Below are 23,568 nucleotides of genomic sequence, written 5' to 3' on the forward strand. Positions count from 1 at the left end.
GACAGAGGTCAAAGGTGATGGGGTGAAGTGACGAACACTTCAAATACCTGTGAGATGTTAAGTGGCCTCAAGTAAACACCAGAGCCGCTAACTATTTCACCATCTTTCAGCTAGGAAGTCACTTCCCATGGTGATGACAAATCACCTGAAAACTCGGAATTTACACAGGCTTAGAACCCTGCACGTGTGTGTGTGCATGTGTGTGTGCGTGCATGCGTGTGTGTTATGTGATGTGGCGGCTGTTTAGAGTTTCAGGTGATTAAGAAGCAAGAGTGCATATCCGCATGATAACACTCCCCAAGTGCATGCTGTGTGAAGTGAAGCATGCTCCAGTCTGGTGACATGCACAATTGACTCTCTTAGTCACCCCAAGACAGCAGCACATGCTAGAAGATACGTGTGTGTGTGTGTGTGTGTGTGTGTGTGTGTTTGTGTGCGTGTGTGTGTGACAGCGTGTATTTGGATGTGCAGCCTTTACATTGAGTGTTCTCCCCCAGAGATCAAGGGCCCAATCCCTAATTAAAGTGTGGTGTGTGATTTAGTGGACATTTTTTTTTTTTTTTTTTAACTATGAAATGTATTTTATGAGCTTTAGATGCAAGGACTGATGGTATGTGACAGCTTGGCTATGGGTTTTACATAAATTTGAGGCCGTTGTTGACATAAAGTTTGTACACACTGGAGTAATGACGACATACGATGGGTCAATTAAGTTCCAAAAAACCTATTTTTCATATATGATATGCAACATATCCAAAATTTAGATGACCAATTTAGAGACTAAATAGTACAGTAAAGGAAAAGTATACCCTATTCTGCTTTTGACACTAAAAGAAGTTCTTTAATATGGGTTTCAGTGGAGAGTTTTGGTGTCCCATCGTGTCTAAATGCTGTTTGAGAGGCTTTCCCACCCTGACGAGAATACAAACACTAAAAACTTGTAATTCTGGGGCACAAAAATAGTCAAATTTAAAGATCGTCACAAAATATCAGCTATCTGCAGCTTCAATACAAAAATATGGGTGTCGATATCAGCCTTTAAAAACCCAGATTGGTTGAACTCTCGTACCCATTAGTTCTCAAAGCTTATGGTGAAGCCTGTGGTTGGGTGAAGGTTGTGGACAAATAGACGCAGTGTGGTGGTGAGGCGACGCCGTCCGGCCCGCCTGCTGCACCCACTGTGTGTTTTCCATGAGTCAGAGTGGGCGTCATCCGGGCGCGGGGATGCCAGCGTCCAGAAGCTCTCTCCATCTGTCGCCCGTTTCTCCACCTGGTGGGCAGCATTTGTTTCTTTCATTCGTTCATGTCTTTGTTCCCGTCTGTTTTTCCTGCATCACACTGACATACTGTTCAAAAAGGAGGATGAGGCAAAGCGTGTATCACATTGAATTTTTTTTTTTTTATTTCAAAGACATTTTATGAATACTCAATGAATCCATTCAGAAAGTTAGGATTGGTTGCTTTGAGATGAACAGACTTTTGTAAAGCAACAGTCCCTCACTATGAGACAGAAAACACTTGGGGGAAAAAATATTGTTCTCACATATACAAACTTTTTTTTTAAAATTTTGAGATAAACAGACTTTTGTAAACCAACAGTTCTTCGAGTAGAAGAAGCTCTAGATTAAAAATAACACTTGGAAAAAAATTATTGAAATCACATATACAAACTTGCTTTTCTTTTTGCGCAACACACTTGGTTCATGTAAACAGAAGTAGTGCAAAACAAAAAGTGACTGTTAGAGAAATGAGAAAATCCACTTTGGAACATTTTGGCATTTAGCGCATACAGGGTGAGTGTACGGTAAAACAAACAGAACTGAACTTTCACTCGGCGCAAGCTGGAAGGAAGTGAGGAGGCACCTTTCTTGCTGCTGCGAAGGTAAAACTGTGTGTAACTTAAGGTTTCAAGTCTGCTCAAACCTTATACTTCACCTTTCCGATCTCGCTGATCACACAGATATGCTGGAGGGAGGAGAGAGGGGGAGAAAGAGAAATGTCTTTGAGTCACTCTGGTGTTAAATCACCCAGATTCCCTTTCAAAAGTTGATAGAAATTCTCTGAAATATGTTTCAACCCTTCTTATCTAAAGACTAGATATTTTTGCATTTGATGATGGCAAAATATTTACATAAGATACCTAGAATTTTAACATCCTGCACTATGGGAAGATCCAGCATGTTCTGATACGCTCTATATGCTCTATATATCCATATATATATGGAAGGCTGAGGCAATATTGCAATATTTTGAAAGCTGGAAAGTGAATCTATAAAGATATGACATTTTCATTAATCTAAGTTTGAGCGCCCCAGGGGGTCAACTCATATTTCTTCCATAGGATAAAGAGAGATAAGAGGGGAAGCTTTGACTCTGCCAGATAAGCAGATCCTAACCTTACATTCCACCGGTCACCCTCCTTCCAACTCGCTGTAATGAATACCACAAAAAAAAATAAAAAATGCTGACAGACGCCGGGATGCACGCAAACACACATACAGTACATGCTGCTTACACACCCATGCACACACACACGCACACACACACACGTACAAAGCTGTGGGAGTCAGTCTGGGCATAGTGTTTCACATGAGTCAGAGGCAGACTTGAGGCCAAGACTTTACAGATATAAGGACGGCAAGAGTTCATGAAGGTATGCACTTCCTGATTTCAGCCTAACATGCTAGGAGTACCGGCCTGAAATACAATGTCATGGGCCCAACAAAGACAGAGGTGGAAAGTAACTAAGTACATTTACTCAAGTACTTAAGTACAATGTTGAGGTACTGGCACTTTACTTGAGTATTTCCATTTTGTGAGACTTTATACTTTCACTCCACTACATTTCAGAGAGAAATATTGTACTCTTTACTCTTTGTCTGATGGCTGCAGTTACTAGTTACTTTGCAGAATAAGGTTTTACATGCAAAACATATGATAAGCTCATAAAATATGTTGCACTGTTAGAGTTTAAACTCCCCAACAGTACATGGAGCAGTTAGACTGACAACATTAAAATACTTCTTACAGGTTAATGCATCAATAATTTAACACTCTGAAAGAATGAGTAGTTTTGCTTTTGATACTTAAGTACATTTTACTGCTAATACTTCTATAATTTAGTAAATTTTTGAATGCAGAACCTTTACTTTTAATGAATTATTTTTCCATTATGGTATTGCTACTTTTACTTAAGGATTTGACACTTTTTTCCACCACTGAAGACAGACACACACCTTACACACACTACACGCATTTCCCCACTCCATACACACACACACAGACACACACACACACACACACACACACACCAACCACCCACAGCCTCACACAGACACACAGGGTTAAGTGATTTGCTGGTTTGCCTACATGTAAAATCTCCTCCGATGGGAGGATACCTGTTGGGTGAGTTTAGGTTTCAGGGAGAGGAGTGTGTCTCTTTGATATACTGTGTTTACTCTCTCCCCTCCTGTCTCTTTCATCTCTTTCACGCAGCTTTTCAAAAGGTCATGTGCAGTGCAGAAGCGAAGGTAGAGACAGGACTTACATTCAGGTCACGGAAATATTCGTTGTAGTCCAGGGCATAACCAACGACGAAGCGGTTGGGGATTTCAAATCCGACATCTATCGAAGCAAACAAAGACATGTATATATTTGAGATAAACATTAAATACATAAATACAGTCTAAATGCTTTCAAATTTGTGCTGCATGATACTGGCAGCCAAGCGGAACAGTGGGATGGATGACATTATAACATGAGGCACCTACAGTCTGTGAGACTTTCAGCTATGTTGGGGACTCTCTTCACCAGCAGACTGAAACACAAATCACAGGATTAACACCAGTGACATTAACTTAGCTCTCAACCACTTGTCAAATGTGTCTGTTTTGAAAAAGAAAACATGAACCAAGGAGTTTTATAAAAAGTACCATAATTTGTTTTCATTTCGTGCTATCAATAATTTTGTTAGAGCAGGTGTCAAGCTTTTCAAATGGTAGACATCTCATTTTGGAGGGTTTCCAAATGGACTGTGCAGATGAGGAAAAATATGTATCTTCACAAGTCACTTCATCTAATTTTGAATCTTAAATCCTTATTTTTCTCAAAATAAGTAAAGGATTTGCCAGTGGAGTGATAATTTCACTTGTTTCCAATGCAAATCATTTTGCTTCAAGGATTTTCTTGAATCAAGTGTCATTTTCTTGATACCAGTGTATCTGCCTTATTCTGCCTTGTTTCAAGATATTCGACACTTGTTTCAGGAAAAAGTGAAACTGCATTGGAAACAAGTGGAATTATCTGGCCCAGTTGGTAGAAATTTCCAAGTGTTTTTAAGAAAAGTAAGATTTTAATACTGTATTTGACTAAATTACTTCTTAAGGTGGACATTTTTTTTTTGTAACATTGGGAACTGCCTCCCGCTACATGTTAACACTTAAACAGCGTTCCACATAAAGAAGGAAATAAACATTCAGCAGGAACCATGTGTGGGGGCAGATGCTTATCTGGTCTCTGCGGTCTCGCGGTTCATATAGGAACAGCCCACGGACACAAGATAGGGACTGTGGAAGAGTGATATCTTCTTTTTGTGTTGTGTCACACGCTTGGCATTTCCCCTGGTGGAGAGAGAGAGCCGACTGAGAAAACTGACTCACCCCGCGACCTTGACCATCTTGGGTTGAAAGGTCTCCACATGCTTCAGAAGGGCCTTCATGGTCTTTCCTGTGTCAACTATCGCCTTGGGGAAGGGAAGAGCGAAAGAAAGGGAGAGATGAAGAGAGAGAGAGAGAGAGAGAGTGCTTGAATGCTTTCATAGAGGAGAGAAACACAATAGCAAATCAACGATAAAGTCCAGCTAAATGACGGCCTAATCTGCAGATTATAGTAAAAATAGTTTCCCCTAGCCTCGCTATTAGCAAATTAAAAATGCCTACAATTAGTATTGATTATGTGCAATATCTGGCTGTGTTGCACATACGCAGCGCATATTCCACAGTGTCACACTTATATAATCTGTTATATAAAGTGGTGTTTTTCCATATACACAGCACATTTTCCAGTGTAAGTAAGTGTTGATCTTTCAGTGGCAATTATTTGGAGTTGACGAGTGTTGATTGGAGAGTTGTTTTCTCACTCACTGACCTGATCTGGCTCTGGGGCGGCTGTTCAAAACGATATAAAAGTGATAAATTATCTCTGATTGGTGTGGTGACATATATAAATACTGGCACAGCGTTGATTTTTACACGGCTGACATCCGTCCAGAAACTTTTCACAGCTGAAACATGATCTCAAAGGGAAAAGACCTCGCTCTTTTTGTCCTTTTGTAGCCCAGCAGCAAGAGAGATGTGGTCTTTACAAGCATAAAGGCTTCTCGATCAACAAGACAAAGAGGAGTGCAAACATTTCAAGGCAACAATAGCATCAAACAAGCTAGTAATTTGAAAGGGAATACTTGCTTTTCATTTGCTTTAACGTAATGATGGAATTAATGCAGATAAAAGATATATTAATACAGAAAGATAATGTTTACACTCACCTCAACAATGAGCACATTCTTGGTAACATGTAAAAAAAACAGTAATGCATTTGTTAAGCATCATCTTTGAGTTTTTAACATCACAATACTGTCCTTTCATAGTAATATAAAGGTTTTAACAGTGTTGTTTCTAAAAAACATTTCTTAGAGACAGTATCTATAGCAACAGTCGGCTGTATCTTCAGTGCCTCAATGAAAACACAGACATCTCATTATGTTCTTCCCAATAATGAACATTTGTGTCTACAGTGAGCAAAAAGTCACTTCTAAGTGTCCAGGCGTCACACACTTTCCCCGCTGCCGGGTTTCAAGTGACTCCTTGTTCCCTTGGCTGGGTGTATGGGCTCTTTGTGAGGCCAGTGGAGAGTATCTATGGTTCGGGGAGAGTGATCGGAGAGAATGCAGGCACCCGGCCAATGTTCCCAGTCTACACCTGAACACTGTTACGTAACACTCCGAGAGAGTAGAGGAGGACAAGTATGGAAAGAAACGACAAGAAAACTCATAACTAACCTGCTTTGCTGCGTGCTGCACACATAAATATACAGTCGGTCAGACAACAACTGTCACATCAGCAGTTTTTTGCCTCCATGCAGTGTGTGTGTACACTGCATGGAGGCAAAAAACTCAGAGAGAGTAGAGGAGGACAAGTATGGAAAGAAACGACAAGAAAACTCACAACTAACCTGCTTTGCTGCATGCTGCACACATAAATATACAGTCGGTCAGACAACAACTGTCACATCAGCAGTTTTTTGCCTCCATGCAGTGTACACACACACTGCATGGATGTCATATTCATGGCTGTGTTAAATTCAAACTTAAAGTCGCAATGAAACCTTGCTTCCTTAATGTGATGTATTTCCTGTTGAAACAGGATGTTGGGGTGGGACATAATGCGGGGACAGATCATTCAAAAGTATAAACCAATTGGAGATCAGTTATGGAGAAAAATACTTTTATTTGTTTTATTTGATGGGAGGGGCGCAGGGGCAGGACTGTTGAAAAATCTGTGATGGTTTTATTGGTTGGAATTTTAATGTACGCCTCCTGGTACATGATGAAGTCACCACTAAAGATTTTCTGTTTTCAGAACGAGCTAAAGGTGTCATTTCAGCGTGACTTTAACTCCTCAGATTACCATAATGACACCTGGGATTAAGAAATATAAGTAGCCTACTATGAACCCAAAGAGAGACGCTGTCCAATAGGAATTGCATTAAAAACTCTGCAACTTTCAACAACGCAGACGAACGCTGCTGCTGGCCGGTGTTCAACTCATGGAAACCGGAGAGCTTCCCCATGCCACCTCACACTCTAACACAACATTTACTTCTGCTACGCTGACATTATAAATACTACCGAACTGTGTTGTGAATGTCTCCACATTCAGCAGAAAAACACCATAATGTACCTGGAGTTGTGACTCAACAAGGTGTCTGTTTAAAGCCTACAAAGACTGAGCCAATGACTAATAATCCACGGGAATATCTGTCTTGAGATGTTGTGTGAGACTCTGTGGGGGGTTTGCGTTTAACATTCCCATCAAGCTGAAGGATCGTAATAAGAGCGCTGACCTTACTGATACACACTCATCTACACTGGAGTGATTCATGTTCTCTGTGCAAGGTGCTTGTCAGCCTTTTTTGAGCAAACATTGTTTTTTTTTTTAATTCTCTTTGACCTTTTTACCCCGAGCAAAAATGCATCTTAGCTAACTAATTCTGTGGTGGAGAATGTTTTTTTTTTTTGAGTGTGTGAGTTTTCTGTCTAAAGCCAGTCTCAGAGAATAATTTCACGAGGAGAGATAATTCCTGGTGATTAAATGAACTGCGTCCTCTGCGGACTCCTCACTCCTCCCTACTGGAACTTTACAGAGATGAACAGTCAGCAAATTTGCCCTGTGGGAGCATTCCATCGCTCTAAATGTCTGATTCACGGCCGCGCCGGTGAAGGGAAAACCACCGCTAACAAAGTGACAGTCATAAGGTGAGCACACAGAGGACGGCTGTGAGGAGAGAGCCTCCAATATATAACCGGGTATATGGAAGAATATACTATGTGTGTAGGTCCATAGGCAGGGTTGGGCAATAGCGTTATGTATCATAAATGCAAAAAAATTTAACTGTATTCCGTTACATTACCTACAAAAATGAATGTCTTCTGATTACAGATACATAAAAATTAGAGGATTACTTCTGGGAGTAAGTGAGATATGTGTTTTTATATGTACAGTATGTGTGTGTGTGTGTGTGTGTGTGTGTGTGTGTGTTCACCCTCCCAGTCATTTTGAAGATTACCTCCTGACAGTTGAACGGCACCCTCTTGAGGCCAGGATAGTTTTTCTCAAAGACTCAAAATACTGACACGGATAATGCCCCCTCCACACACACACACACCTACACACACACACACACACACACACACACGCACCCACAACCTCTATAATGTGTTCAAAACCAAGTTTACATGCTTAGCTAAACACACCTTTCCCCGCAGGAAAGACAGATCTCGGCTTCCTATGATGTGCAGGTCTTCTGTCGATTGGTCATTCTGGGGAGAGAAATAACAAAAATGGAGAGATAATTCATGTGATGTAATTGTGCTCACTCACATTGATGTAAATAGCTGCAGTACAGATGTAGCTATTGTAAAAGTCCCACTTTTTACTGCATGGTTGCACTTGTACTCCATCCCTAAGGAAAAAATCTAGTTTTGCTCAGACACTAGAGTTTTGTGTTACAGTATACTAACTTGGTTCTACTGTATAACATTCAAGAAAGAATTGTCTGCAGCACTAAAGCTGGATACATGCAGTATAAATGCACGGAGGGGGACTTCTGCCTCGACTACCACTGTATGAAGGTAGGCCACAATATTAGCCTTCACATAAACAGAGACAGGGACTTTCTTTCCCTCTCAGAAACTCGGCCCCCAGCCTTGAAGAATGCTGCCTTTGAAGTTAGAATTGGTTGGCTACAGATGCATCACTGGGATAAGAGAAGCAGTGACATGGACAAAATCCTGAGCCTGGGGGCAGGTCACATGACTCCATCATGACCAGGGAGATTGACTTAACAGTGTCATTGCTCACACTGTCCTTAGTGTCTGGTACAGCTCACCGCCATGTTTTTTGTTGACATCAGAATGTACTGATAATGCTGTGCGAGTCTGAGTTTGCAAAAAAAAAAAAAAGTGAAAGGAGTAACATGTTTACAAGCCACAGAAACCTGTTTAATATAGGAGTAAAACAGGTATCTTAACCGGGTTTCTCATATTCAAAGTATGAGCTTATCTGGGTTATTCTAACCAAGTTATGATATGATAATATGTTTACATGCATCGACCCAAAACAGGCTTACTTGAGTAATTCACATGCAGCCATTAGCATTGATCAACAACCCTATCAACTCCCTGCAGACATATTCTGGTCATTATGTGCTATGAGGCAGTAAAAATCCTATTTTTTTGCCCCGTTAAGGAATCATGTGATTTTACAGTATGACTTCACACTTGTCTAATTGATCCACTGAGGCACAAGACAATCTGTAATTCAACTGAGACCTTCCCCTGTCCTGCAGCTACTTACATTTAGATTCTGGAATGAAAAATAGTGAGTCCCCCCTTCTGCTGTGGAGGGACAGGAGGAATGTGACCACATGCAGAGAAATGTGATTCGGATCATTTGTCAGGTCCGTCACACACTGTCCTCAGCATGTGTGTGTGTGTGTGTGTGTGTGTGTGTGACAGGCCTTGACGTTTCAGACAGAGACCGTCCTGGGACGACCCTAAAGCTGTGTGCCAAAACACACACTATCCCAACAAGAGGGAGGGATACACAGTAAGGAGTCAGTATTTTATATGCAGTGGAGCGATCCTCCATTAAGGAACAATGTAAACAAAGGTAAACAAGAGCCTGTAATGATGCATCAACACAAACTGATAGTCAACCATGCAGTGTGTGAACCTGTTTATATCACTCCCAAGGTTAATTCTTCAGTATTTCACGCTCCACTATCGATTTCCCTATTAAACATGAACAACAGTGACATCTGCTGGCCACATTGGGACTGTCCCACCAGTCTAGGACAGGGTTAGATAAGGGGATAATAAAAAAAATAGGAATTGTCTGAAGCGTAACTATATATCAGAGAGGAAAGACTGTAACTAAAAAGCTAAGATAAATGGTGAAGTGGTGAGTGAGATTTCATCGCACCCCGGTCTGTTTCTTTTCTGAGCCACCTGTGTGAAATTGAATACATAATGCACTGATGCATTTTCTCTTCATTCTCATTTCCTTCCTTTTCTATCATTCCTCCAGCTTTGACTTATAATCGAATTGCTGATTTTCTACAATACAGAGATAAAAAAAAATTAAGATGTTGAAAAAATTAGGTCTAGACTGAAAATAATGATAAATTGATGGAGGAATATAGACCATATAACAGGAGAACATAATAAGGAATTGTGTCTAATCATTTTTCTTTTGTTCCCCTCTTTTTTTTTTGGCTTTTCTTGTTGTATCCTTGTATGGAATGTTTAGTTCTATCTCTGTAACTCTGTAATGTATGATATTCCTAATTAAAAAAATACATATGCATAGAAAAATCTGCAAGAACCTCTCAGAAAAAAATAATAATGTGGCCTTTTGAAGTTTGATTCCATCTTATTTCTTACAGTTTTTCATCTTACATTACAGCCTTCTTTGTGCATCAGTGTGCTGTCCGCTGCAGTTCTCCTACCAGGTAGCTCTTCAGACGGATGAACTCCACCCGGGTCTCCAGGTACTTGTTGGAGTTGCGGCTGAGGACCTTGATGAACTCCACCAGGTCTGAGCAGAACTTGTAGCCGCCCTTCAGGACGCACAGCGCCACGATGTCATGGTCCCCGATGTCATCCATGATGTGGCGGGCCAGGCGCTCGATCCTGCAGGAGCAATTACAATTAAGTACATCACCAGCAAATTTTAAAAAATCGCACTCTGCATTTGTGTGTAAACCTAGGGTGGGGCGATATGTTTGAAAATCAATCACGATAATCATAAAAAAAAATGTGATATCGATTTAAATCATGATATGGCTCACATATGCAAAATCATGTTAAATCATCAAATTAATGCTCATCCCATGTTAGGTTTTCTTGTTATCATCAATTTAAACAGCAGAATTGTGTGTCATAATATATTTTGTGTAATATTTTACACTACACATAAAATATCCCTTAAAATGGTAACCACCATCACATCATTCACTGCAATCTGCCTTAATTCTCTTTCTCACCATTACCATACAACAACCATATTTTGTAGTCTGTTACTTGTTACCTGTCCATGATCACCCCATGTGGAATGTAAACACTCTCAATATCTTCATGGTAGTGCTCTGGGTAAGTGAACAGGTCCAGACTGTATCCCGGCCAGTCATCTTTAATCTGGGATGGAGAGCATGCTGTTAGGAGAGGAGGTGTTGTACAGCCAAAGGACTTCTCATGCAATATGTGACAGGGGATGACCAAATGATTAAAAGTGCTGTTTAACACTAGAAGAGCTGATGGATTTTGGAGAGTTGAAGAAAAGGCCAACAAGTCGTCATCTGAAGGGGTGAAATATTTTCATTTGGGTTAAACAGAAATTGGGTCTAGGAAAAGTCATGGAGAGACATTTTGAAAACTGAGATTTTTCAATACTAAAATTCAAAACAGCTGTCAATCTAAGTGTAGAAACTGCTCAGCCAGGTCATTGTGTTTTTGGTCGATTTGCCTCGGAGATTATATGTGAAGTACACATATTTCTAAACATTAAAGTGAAGCAACATGATGATGATTGATGGCCCTTTTCACATGCCTGCAACCTGTAAGCTCAAAGTGGCGACTGCTAGTGACTTTAACCTGATTACATTAGAGCTGGAAGTGAGCGTTAAGAAAAACCTTTAAAGATGATTCAGTCAAATCATGATTTACAACAGAGGGAAATCATTCAGGGAATAAAATATTACACTATTTTAAATATCTGAATCTGTTATGTTCCAACTAGCCTTATAACGATTATTTTTCACTTTCTTAAACTTTGACATGCTTCACAGGCCTTACTGTTACAACAGCTTATAATAGCTGAATAAATCATTAGTGTCTTTATTCTGCTTATGCTGCAGGCTGGGTTGCAAAATACACAGACATGATCTAAAGTAGTGAACAGAGCACCAGATGTTGTGTTTAACATACCACAATTCCCCCTTTCATCCCTCTGTTTTCCATCTCTGGTGATGCTGTCCAGATGAAAATGGTCTTCACTCAGGGAAAGAGACTTCAGGATGGGATAGGAATGGACTTCAATGGACTACAGTAGAAACACATAAAAAATAAATAGAGAGAGGCTTTCCCCATCCTCTGAATTGTAACAGGCAAAAGGCCAACAGGCTTGAGATATAGACTACTATACATTTGAAACCGTTAGAAAGGATAGTAATCCTATGGTACACCTTAGAAGAATACTATAGCCTACAAATGCCACGGCAGCACTATAAGGTAACTAAAACTTTAAGTTAAGTTATAGAGTATAGAACAAATTGTAATATTATAGAGATACCAGAGGACAAAAAGTATGATACTGTCACTATTGAGCCCCATACACACTCACAGTCACTATAGGAACATTATAGGAACATTGTAGTGGTTTTTAATTAGGGAAGAGCGTTACTACGCTATAAAATAGTATTTAAGTAGACAGAATTAATGAGTAAATCTAGATCGGAGACATTAAATTCATTAAAATCGTATAGTAGATTAGTAGTCATTCTGTCTGTACAGGTGAACTACTAAGCTAAACAACACTGTAAATGTAAAATATATATCGCTTACCGTTTTAGCCCCTTTTCCAGTGAAAACGCAGCAAACAAAGAGAGATAATTCAGAAGGAAACCTGAAGTCCCTGCCGGCCACGTGCTGCGGGATCACGCTCCAGTCATTTGTGTGAAAGGACGAGGTTGTTGTGCTTGTGAAGAATGAATGGATACGGAATGCCTCAATTAGGCATCTGAATTAGGGATAATCAGCTTCATGTGATGCCATGTTGGCTTTTGGCGGCACCATAGGCCTGACTGAGGGAGAGTAAAAAAAAAACATAAAACCTAAACAAAACAAAAACCATTTGGGTTCAGATCCCAGGCAGTGGATTTTATTCAGTCAGGATGAAACTTGAAAGGTTTTTCTCAGAGCCTGTACAGTCTACTGCGCACTGGTTGCAAGCTGTGAGAAAACACAAAGGAGTTTTCTTCCAAAATCCATCATCAGGAGGGAAGGAAGGAAGGAAAGAAGGAAGTTGGGAGGGAAGGAAGAAAGGAATACAGGAAGGAAGGTGGGAAAGAAGAAAGGAAGAAAGGTGGGAAGGAAGGAAGGAAGGAAGGAGGGAAGAAAGGAAGGAAGGAAGGAAGGAAGGAGGGAATGATAAAGGAAAGAAGGAAGGAAGGAAGTTAGGGGGGAAGCAAGGAAAGAAGGAAGGAAGGAAGGAAGGAGGGAAGAAAAAGAAAGAAAGAAAGAAAGAAAGAAAAAGAAACCAATCAATCATTTAATCAATCATTTTAAAATACAGTAACATAATTTTTAGGATTTTTTTTTTTTTTTTTTTACTTATATCTAATGGTGTAAATCTCATTTTGTAACACAAAGCTCTTCAAATGTGTACAAAAATGTTTTCACTTTTGATCACAATAAACTAGATGCAGTAGGAAAACATGTTTTTGTTAAATTGACCATTGGGCAAATCTTGAAAATACATGCACAGAATTTATTTTACCCAAACCCATGTGGCATCTGGTCAAGACAAACATCTGATCAAGTTTAAAATGCCTCAGTTGTTGGCTATGTAGATGGTCTTGAATCTCTCAAACACATTGATGTCGCTCTCCAGCTGCTTCATCGCCAGGTCCAGGCGCTCCTTGCGGGACTTTTTGGTTATGGTATCCGTGACAACCGAGAGGCCCTGGTACTGATGATGCAGCTCCTCCCAGTTCTTCTTCAGGCCCTGGATAGATGAATCAGTGAGGGGAAACCCATCAGTATCACAACAAAATGAGCTTCACAGTAGATTATGGATAATGGATTCAAGCCCTGGCCTTTCACACTGTAACCAGCACATCTAATGGCATACACGGCAAATTCTCCAGTGTTAATAAGTGTTGATTTTTCACTGACAATTATTTGGAGTGAAGTGTTGATTGGACAGTTGCTTGTTTACTCACAGAGCTGAGGCGGCTCTGAGACGGCTGTTCAAAACTATCTAAAAGTGTTAAATTAACTCTGATGGGTGTGGATTTACATTGATTTTTTACACTCTCAGAATTAAATTAACACTGATGATTTTGCCTCTGCTTTAACACACGTAAATGATGACTGGCCTTGAAGGACATAATCTGATGTCAAGCCGACTTTTAACAGACATTTAACTCTTGACTGGATCTGAATGTTTTGTTGAGTGTTCAGTATGATTTAATGTGATTAGGCCATATCACAGTTCTTCACAACGACCAATTTTACAATATGTGAAATAACCGTGGGTTTATAACAAGATAAAACCTGCAGTTATATGTACATTGGAACCTTGTGGTGAAATCCCTGAACATTTCAAGGACATGGAAATCATTTGTTTCCCTTTACTTTTCCAGACTTTTCCAGCCCTGTGTAGGAACCCCAGTTTTTCGTGTGGGAGACAGAGCTGCAGTTGTGCGTCTGCGTGGTTGAGTACCTGCAGGATGTTCTGCCGCTCCTCGTCAGACAGCTGCTTCATGGCCCCCTGCTTCATCTGCTCTTTAACATAGCTGTCGTACTCCTCCTGAGCCCTCTGAGCCTCTTCATTGCGCTGCTGCAGGTACTCAGGAATCTCTCCGTAATCCTGCAGACAGGAAAAGGGAACATTTATCTGGATTTACTGTTTTTCTTAGATGATGAAAAGCCATTCCGAGTATTTCTATTTGATTTTGTGGTTAAATACGAGTGGACAAACAGCCTTATAGCGTTTCTTCTGTATTCCTATAGCACCATACCTTCTTCTTGATGTACTTAGGGACGAGTCCTGACTTTTCCAGGAGCTGCTTGTGACCCCTGTTGGTGTCTGCGTAGGTGGGCTGTTGCGTCCTCGGCACAGCCATGATGTTCTCCAGGGCGTTTGTCTTTATAAAGTCCCTCTTGGTATGAATGCCCATAGTTGGGTTGTCCGTCCTCACAGGAACGCCTGGTTTCCTCAGAGTGTCCACGCTATCGCCTGCTTTTGAATACAATTTCTCTGAAGGAATTAAAAACATGACTGTGAGAAAATCAGACGCGAAAATTAGTGAATCATTACTCAAAGATACACCCACACAGTAATGAAATGCTCTTTAGAAGAATGTGCGGCTCACTTTCAGGCAGTTTTGGCTCCTTTGAATGCTTCCTCAGGTATTTCTCTGGGGACGGCACCTCTGCTTTCGCCGGTCCCATTGTCCTCATTGCATCCTTATTTGACTTTTTCTCGAGCACGACTGTTGTCCTAAACTTGGACATATACCTTTAGAAACAGCACATTAGAGCAAATTAAATCATTTAAGGGATTTAAACACAGTAATGTTGAGGACATCAAATTCAATTACCTGTAAAACAAATTTACAAATATGATACTAATGTGTCTGAATCTGAACCCCCCAAAAAAGACAAGATAAGAATAAATCAGGACATATCATTGTAAAATGATATGTCTTACCAGTAGTATTACCAGTAGTTTGAAGCTGTAAAGAATTTGTTAATATCACCTAATATGGAATAAGTCAACCCAACCTTTTAGTTAGTTTGGAAGAGAAATGGGCCAGGAACATAGAGGTGATGGGTCCTGGTTTGCCATCATTTGGTTGCAACACATAGCCAGTGTTCCCAAATTTGCAATGAAATCTTTGAACAGAAGTTGATGTTTAGCTACTTTGCACCTAGGGAGGGGTAATGATGACATTACACCAGGAGGCTGCCATCTTTGTGAACTTGTTGTATAAGCTTGCAGCTTATTTTTACATTATTACATTATTATTATTTTACAATATTGTTCTTATTTTTCTTTTATTTAGCCTAAATAAATTTTTACCTAAATAAAATGAAAGTAAGGCTTTAAGCAGGTTTTAACTAAATGGACAACCACAGCAAAACTGTCAAGTTCTGAAATAAGGCTAAAGATTAGACTACTTACTACCTAGCTAATGCTATCTGGTTTCCACCAGTTTTTTTTTTTGTTTGTTTCCACCCCATGTCTGAACACTTGATTTGAGATCCATTGCTCATATTAACGTTAGGGGCCAATATCCAAAGCTAAACCCAACCAGAATGTCCAGCTCTTTGGATTATTTGCTGTCAGGCTGCTTTAGCAACTTTAGCAACAACTAAGCTAGGTTAACTAGCGGTAGCTAGGTTAACATCAACGTTAACTAATTTTGCTGCTAATTGTTGCAGCACAGGTTTACAATTACCTTGGTGGTTTTTCAGTTTTAACCTCCTCCCTGGGCATAAGGTTGTAGACGCTCTCTGGTGGATACATGATTTCTGACATGCTGAATGAGTTCAAATAATTGGCGAAAGAATAAATGTTCAAAAGACAAGAAAATGTCTGCTAGCAAGTGAGCAGGCTTTAACTAGCTACATTAGAAGGACTCTTGGGTCAGCGAGTGGTTTGTTTGACAACATACTCCTGGTACACAGTTGCTAAGCAACTACTGGGGCAAATGCTGCATTCATGTGCAGTCGGAACTACCGTGCCTCACCTACTTGACCGACCCAACAAAGTGGTACATTTGACCTAAGATCGAACTTTTCAATTACACACATGTGACTCTTATGGGGTGTGTCTTGCTGTATAGCGTTGAATCCGATATATACAGCTTTCAGCTAGTGGTTTAATAAAACAAATCAATTACAAGCCTGATGCGCATTTTCTCCTTTTGATTCTGCTGCTGCAGCACAACTTTTCGGTTCTGCTTGAACTTTACAATAAAACCGCCACCAAAAAGCTGGTTTGTCACGGGGTCATGTTGTTATTAATTTCGACTAAAAGCGTTTGTATGTGCGACAAATCGTACTTTAGAAACCGACTTCTGAACTAGGAGCTTACGGCGAGCACTTGAATGCAGCAAATTATCTGCAACGTCACTTTCCAACTATTTCCCGCATAAATTTGTTGTCGAGTTAGTACTTTTTATCGCTCACAGATATCTTCTTTATCTGTCATCGTTTTTTTTTTTTTAGATAAACAGCATGAGAACATCAACAACAGTCGGCTGGAGGGCCTGGCGTGTGAGTACCTCCATAATTTTACGAATTTTGTCCTTTAAGGCGGACCGTAGTTGTCTGTGTAACACACGATGATCAGTACCCGGAATGTAAACATCGTCGCTGCACTCTCGCAACTGGTATTAAAGTAAATTTATAGTTACCACGGACTACAGAGAGTTTTTTAACCGCGTCTGTGCAGAACTTTAGCATTTCATGTGAGTGTAAAACAAATAAAATAAGTCAAATCTGTATGGTCACGACATACTGATTAAAGTCCGATAGTGGAGCTACTGACCAGCTGCAAAACACGTGTCTTGAATTTAGAGCTAGGCAACCTGCATCGACACATGATGTGGCTAAAACACAACTTGAATTAATGTAACTGTTGTTTAAACTTTTGTTCCACTATATTCCGCTATTCCACATAAGTCCACTTCAGCCTTTTTTCTTCTCTCTTCCCACATACAGACTACTCCCATCTCACTGCTAAATGGGTGTGTTGAATGCAAGTCAGCTTGCACTAAAAGCTGCCAGAAGCTACTTGAGTCCTTTCACCACATCAAAGTCATGGCTGTCCACCAGGACCTCCTTGCTGGGGGACAGAAACCTCCTGCTGATGGGACCTCCTGGTGCGGGCAAGACCACAGTGGGCAGGATCGTGGCCCAGAGACTGGGACTGCCTGTCATCGACGTGGACGACGACGTCTTGGAGGAGACGTGGAAGATGCCCGTGTCCGCCAAGCTGGCAGCAGTCGGCGGCGAGCGTTTCCTGGAGGAGGAAGGTAAAGCCCTGTGTGGTTTCTCTGCCTCCGGGTGTGTTGTGTCCCTCACAGGCTCCAACCCTCTGCATGCTGCGGCGATGCGGCACGTCAAGCAGACCGGGCTGGTCGTCTACCTGGACGTGGACACCGAGGACATCGTGCAGAGACTCTCCAGGATGAAGGTGAACAGGATCGTGGGCCAGGAGGCGGGGGCGTCCATGAGGAAGATTCTGCGCTACAGGAAACAGTTTTACGAGAAGTGGCTGGATGTCCGGGTGCTGTGCGGCACGGGGGACACAGTGGAGGAGGTGGCGGAGAAGGTGCTGAAGGCTGTGGAGAGATATCAGAACCCTGCGGCAGAAACCTACGTGTCAACCAGGAGTAGTAGTAAAGAATCATCCAATCATAAAACATACTTCAGCGATGTGGTACTTGAGGGTCTCGCCCCAGACGGAGGACTCTACGTACCCAAGAATGGCTTCCCAAAGCTTGATACTCGAGAATGGCTGAGACTAGCTGGCATGTCATACCCAGAACGAGCTTTAGCTTTACTTGAGAAGTGCATACACCCCATAGATATCCCCGCTTTCGATCTTAGGGAAATGGTATTCAAGGCGTATGGGAAGAACTTTGCTAGCGAGGCAGTTGCACCTGTAAAACACCTAATCGGCAACCAGTATGTCCAGGAGCTTTTCCACGGCCCCACCGCCTCCTTTAAGGACCTGGCCTTGCAGCTGATGCCCCAGCTCTTCGCCTATTGCCTCCCGCAGATGTGCAACTACCTCATCCTGGTCGCCACATCTGGAGACACGGGAAGCGCCGTGCTCAGCGGCTTCAGCGGCCTCAGCGACGGCGACAGACACAGGACCGGCGTGCTGGTGTTTTTCCCCGAGGAAGGGGTGAGTGAGATCCAGAAGCTGCAGATGACGGGCTACACAGAGGGAAACGCCAAGGCGGTCAGCGTCCTGTCAGACTTTGACTTCTGCCAGAGAGCCATCAAGAGGATGTTCGGGGAGTCGGGGCTGACGGGGCACCTGGCTGTGGAGTACGCCACTGTCCTCAGCACCGCCAACTCCATCAACTGGGCCCGGCTGCTACCACAGGTGGGGCAGTTAAGTGTTCTGCAGTATCCTTTTGTTTTTTATAGAAATAAAGCTCAATATCTTACAGGGCTGCAACTAACGATTATATTCATTGTCGATTCATCTATTTTTTCGAGAAAATGTCAAAAATAATGACAAATGCCCATCACAAGTCAACAGAGCACAAAGTGATTGTTAAAATTGCTTACTTAGTCTGACCAGCAGCCAAAAAACCCAAAGTACTCATTTATAATGATATGAAACGCAAGAAAATCTTAGCATTTGTGAAGCTGTAACCAGCAAATGTTTGGTATTTTTACTTGATTCGGTTGATTTGACTCAGTTATCAAAATTATAATCTAATCTAAATTTCCCGTCAATTGACTAATCGATTAATCCACTAATCATTTCAGCACTAATATCTTATAACTTCATTAGTCACTGTATTTTCTCAGCTCTTCATTATTCCTATAGTTTATTCCAGGCAGCAACAAGGAAATTAACTTGCATGTTGACACTGGAACTTTACCAAAAGCTTCAGTAACAGTTTTATTAGATGTGCCATTTGCTTGTATCAAAATAACCAAATTTCATAAAATATGGCCTATATTTTTCATTCTGTTGTGTTGAATGTTTTTGTTTCCATAGTTGTTCTTCCAGTAGTTTGGATTTTCTCTCATTTTGTATGGATGAAACAATTTGTACTAGTTAAAAGTTAACTGTAAACAGTATTTTTTGTTCGGCAGCAGTACTTCAGTGTATTTTGTGACATATAACACAGTTTCCTTCACTTTGTTTGCTGTGGCAGGTGGTTTACCACTCCTCAGCATATCTGGATCTGTTCAGAGACGGCGTTATCAAGTTCGGGGAGCCCATTGACGTTTGCATCCCTACTGGTAACTTCGGCAACGCCATGTCCGCTCTGTACGCCAAGCAAATGGGCGTCCCGATAAGAAAAGTCATCTGCGCCTCCAACCGCAACCGCATCATCACAGACTTTATCACCACGGGCGAGTGCGATCTCCGCGGACGGCCGCTTATCGCCTCCCGCTCCCCGGCTATAGATATCCTGAAGTCCTCTAACCTGGAGAGGTTCATCTACCACGTCTCAGGGGGAGACGGCCATCTCGTCAGGGAGCTGTTCACGCGCCTGGACAGAGACCAGTACTTCGGGGTTTCCGAGCCTCTTCTCGCCAAGATGCAGCAGGACGTTTTGGCCGGCTGGTGCTCAGAAGACGACTGCCTGGCCGCCATCCAGAGCGTTCGCACACAGACCGGATACGTCATGGACACGCACACCGCCGTGGCTCAAGTGGTGGCCGGCAGGCTGCAGGACGGCTCGTGTCCGGTGGTGGTTTGTTCCACTGCGCACTACGGGAAGTTTGCACCCGCTGTCCTCAAAGCTCTGCAGTCCCAAAACATCCCAGAAGATCCTCTGGAGCAGCTGAAGGAGCTGCGAGCGACGGCGTCCAGACCGGAGATGCACGGACACATGATCACACGCCTTGAGGAAAGTGGCAGCCAGGCGCACACTGTGTGTCCGGCAGAGTACGGCGTGCTGGTGGAAGAGGTGGAGACGATGATACAGGACTCCTTTCTGAAGGTTATGTAGGATTTATTTTAGTTTTTGTTGAGGTCCGAGTCATTTGATCTGTGGCTATTAGGGAGAAATGAACTGGTTAATTTCCAGCTGCTATATTCTGCATCTTGTTTCTTGTAGTCTGTAATAATGATAATAATAAACTTTATTTGTATAGCACTTTTTTAAATGGGTGCTACAAAGTGTTTTACAGCACAAAAAAAGCAAAATGTCAAAGCACAAAGTACAAGTGAATAAATAAAATAAAGTGAATAAAATAAAAAAGACAGATAAAAAAATAAAACAAATAAAAAAGAAGAAAAAATACGAAACAGGTGCAATAAATGAAAACAGAATACAAGATAAAACAGCAAAACAGAAAGTGTGAAATTATAGAAAAGCCTGTTCATAAAAGTGCTTTTTAAAAGAAGAGATTTAAAAAGTAAAACTGATTTCTCAATCAATAATATATATTTTTTTTTTTTACCAAATTCACTGTGATCATACTCTAAGATGTTTTATTGCTAGAGTTACAGCCTATTGATTAGGTGTTTCTTCACAGCATTATTTACAGTACTGGTCCACTAGATGGTGATGTCTACCTCTTGGCCCTTGCAGTGTGGCTTTACTCAGAGACAGACTGCTGGTGCCAAACGTTTCACTAACTGCATAAACATCTTTACTGTAAGGGAGTAAATTCCTGAGCAGGCCAGAAGATCGAATAAACTAGTAGCCTAAATTGTGTTTTTACATCAATATCTTCAGTCAGGGAGATAATTGTCTTCTTAATATAATCGGCTTGTGCAGTGTGCAGTTTCTTCTATTTTGACAAGCTATTTTTGCATTTGTCATCTTCTGTCTGTATTTAACATCAGCATTTGAATACTGAAATTGCCTATATTCAGTATGTGATATGTACTAGGTTTAACAAGGGGGATTAGTGGTTAGATAGACTGTCCTGTATCTGGAAGGTTGCAGGTTCAATCCCCATAATATCTGTCCAACAGTGATGTGTCCTTGAGCAAGACACTGAACTCCTACCTGCTCACTCATTGTAAGTCACTCTGGATCAGTGTCAGCTAAATACCTGCACATTGTAACAAACACTGACATTAAAAAAATACTTCAATTGTACCTGTTTTTTGATGTTAGTTTCTGTAAATGTTCAGTTTTCTGAGCCTTGTCTTATCTGCCCTCATACTTTTCTCTACTGATGTGAAGAGAATAGCTTTGCGGCTGATAAAGCGACATGGTGGATCTCTCCGCCTGACATTAAAACCCGGCTAATGAATTGATCTCGGCGAGGTTCACGGTCCAGTAATTGCCAGGCAAAGTTGGGGAAGGCTTTGAGACGGGCGCAGGGTGATCTCTCCTTATCAATGTCCGCTGACTCATTAACCAGGCTTCACTAACGTGGCACGCTTTTATTTCTCCACAAAACCCCTTTAAATCACACCGTCCCTGGCCTTTTCTGTTTCATGTGCTTCCTGTCAAGCTGCTCACCTTTAGGACTAAATATAGTCTCAAAAAAGTAGCGTGTCAAGTCATTTTCTGTTTTTTTTTCTCCCTTGAGAATGAAAGTATTAAGCTGATTCTTTTCTTTTCTCAGTGTGAATGACACGGCATTGGGATTTTGTCTTTTCATTGATTCATTGTGCTCTGATGTAGGCACAGGCACTGTTGAATAAAACCGACACTATTCTACTGTATGCTACAGCCAGTGGTGATGTTTTACTTAAGTAGAAGTAAAAGTACTGGTGTAAAAATCTACTGAAGTAAAAGTAGAAAGTAGCTCATTTAAAATGTATTCAGAGTAAAAGTTACTGAGTTACTTTTTAGAAAAGAGAACGGTAGATGTGGTTTTTCCCATGCAATTCTAAAAGGAGGAGAGGACAGAGTTCAAACTGGATTATCTTAATTGGAAAATTTGGATATTAAAAAATAAAGTGCACAAACAAAGTAAAGCCAGATTACTCTTCTCACTGTGAATCGCTCCACAATTGGCACAATTTACGATTATTCAGTTTCTGCTACTTGTGGAGAGAGAGAACATCTGTACTCTGTAATGGATGTGATTTAAAATATTGTGTAAGTACAATACTTCAGTAAAAATGTACTTCAGTAAAAGTAAAATTACTGCCTTTAAAAGATGCTGAAAAAACTACAAGTAGGACAAAAAAAGCTACTCAATTACAGTAATGTGAGTAAATCTAATTAGTTTAAAAAATACTCAAAAAAGTAAAAGTACACATTAAATCTACTCAGTTACAGTAACATGAGTAAATGTAATTAGTTACTTCCACCCTTGACTATAGCATGGTCACAGCTGCAGCTGAATGACAGCGGCCCGATGCGGTCAAGTGCAGGAACGCTGTGTTTCTCGAAAGGAAGTGGCTCAACTTAGACATTCAGCTCATGTTTCACCCCGACTTCGTCAACAAGGAAGGGCATCGAGATTTCCCAGAAACACCTAAAAACTGAGGCGTTAGAGATACAGTGTGACTCCGCTGTGACTCACTATCAGCAAGCCAGCAACAAGGAAATGAACTGGGAAGCTGGAGTGGGACACGGGATCTGTGTGAAGTCTTACTGTAACAGTTTCATTGTGTCTTATAGCTGCTGTATTTTCACAGTGATGGATTTAAAAAAAAAAAAAAAAATGTGGCCTATATTCTCTGTTTTCTTCTCTGTCCTCAATATCCACTTTCTGCTCTATTTATGTTGAAGTGCCGTTTTCCATCTGTTATGTTTTTCCACGGTTGATCTTCCAGTTGTGATTTCCTCATTTGTAGAGATGAAACAGCTTATGAGAAGTGGTGGAAAGAGTACTAGAATGTCCTACTCAAGTAGAAGTACTGTTACTTTTCTGATATTTTACTTAAGTAGAAGTAAAATTACCAGTGTAAAAGTAAAAGGTAAAAGTTAAAAGTAGCTCATTTAAAATGTATTCAGAGTAAAAGTTACGGAGTTACTTTTTAGAAGAAAGAACATTTTTAGATCTTTTCCACACAATTCTAAAAAGATGATTCTTTAATTGGAAAAATTGGAAATTACAAAATAAAGTGCAAAAACAAAGTAAAGCCAGATCTCTCTTCTCACTGTGAATGGTTGCACAATTGGCCAATTTACCACGGTCCAGTTTCTGTTCCATATGAAGAGCCACAAAATTTAAGATTAAGATGCACTTTATTGATCCCCTAGGGGAAAAAAGACGACCTGTCCTCTGTAATGGATGTAACTTAAGTGAAGTACTTAAGTAAAAGTCAATTTACTGACTGAATACTACAAGTACACACAAAACTACTCAATTACAGTAATGTGAGTAAA

General features: G+C 40.9%; 3 protein-coding genes across 4 annotated transcripts; 1 reads left to right on the forward strand and 2 right to left on the reverse strand.

Annotated features, from left to right (window-relative positions):
• Window positions 1–1,401: 1,401 nt before the first annotated feature.
• prtfdc1a (phosphoribosyl transferase domain containing 1a) lies at window positions 1,402–11,855 on the reverse strand. Its single transcript, XM_071895431.2, has 9 exons — window positions 11,762–11,855; window positions 10,866–10,972; window positions 10,285–10,468; window positions 8,030–8,095; window positions 5,543–5,560; window positions 4,659–4,741; window positions 3,771–3,817; window positions 3,548–3,624; window positions 1,402–1,965 (listed from the first exon to the last, which is right to left on the reverse strand). Exons 1-9 carry the CDS (start codon window positions 11,792–11,794, stop codon window positions 1,918–1,920), a joined length of 663 nt encoding a protein of 220 aa, XP_071751532.1. The 5' UTR covers window positions 11,795–11,855; the 3' UTR covers window positions 1,402–1,917.
• A 1,530-nt stretch (window positions 11,856–13,385) lies between these two features.
• enkur (enkurin, TRPC channel interacting protein) lies at window positions 13,386–16,100 on the reverse strand. 2 transcript variants are annotated; one of them, XM_071895507.2, is made up of 5 exons: window positions 16,021–16,100; window positions 14,932–15,077; window positions 14,578–14,816; window positions 14,280–14,426; window positions 13,386–13,559 (listed from the first exon to the last, which is right to left on the reverse strand). In XM_071895507.2, exons 1-5 carry the CDS (start codon window positions 16,098–16,100, stop codon window positions 13,386–13,388), a joined length of 786 nt encoding a protein of 261 aa, XP_071751608.1. The 2 variants fall into 2 exon arrangements, with proteins under 2 accessions (XP_071751608.1, XP_078147601.1); XM_078291475.1 differs by having other exon boundaries at window positions 14,578–14,773; window positions 14,895–15,077.
• Window positions 16,101–17,309: 1,209 nt separating this feature from the next.
• thnsl1 (threonine synthase like 1) lies at window positions 17,310–20,377 on the forward strand. The gene is made up of 2 exons (XM_071895517.2): window positions 17,310–18,683; window positions 19,471–20,377. The coding sequence occupies exons 1-2, from the start codon at window positions 17,310–17,312 to the stop codon at window positions 20,272–20,274; spliced, it is 2,178 nt and encodes a 725-aa protein (XP_071751618.2). The 3' UTR covers window positions 20,275–20,377.
• The last annotated feature ends 3,191 nt before the right edge of the window (window positions 20,378–23,568 follow it).

The sequence above is a fragment of the Centroberyx gerrardi genome, chromosome 22 (assembly GCF_048128805.1).
Source record: "Centroberyx gerrardi isolate f3 chromosome 22, fCenGer3.hap1.cur.20231027, whole genome shotgun sequence".
NCBI classification, from domain to species: domain Eukaryota; kingdom Metazoa; phylum Chordata; class Actinopteri; order Beryciformes; family Berycidae; genus Centroberyx; species Centroberyx gerrardi.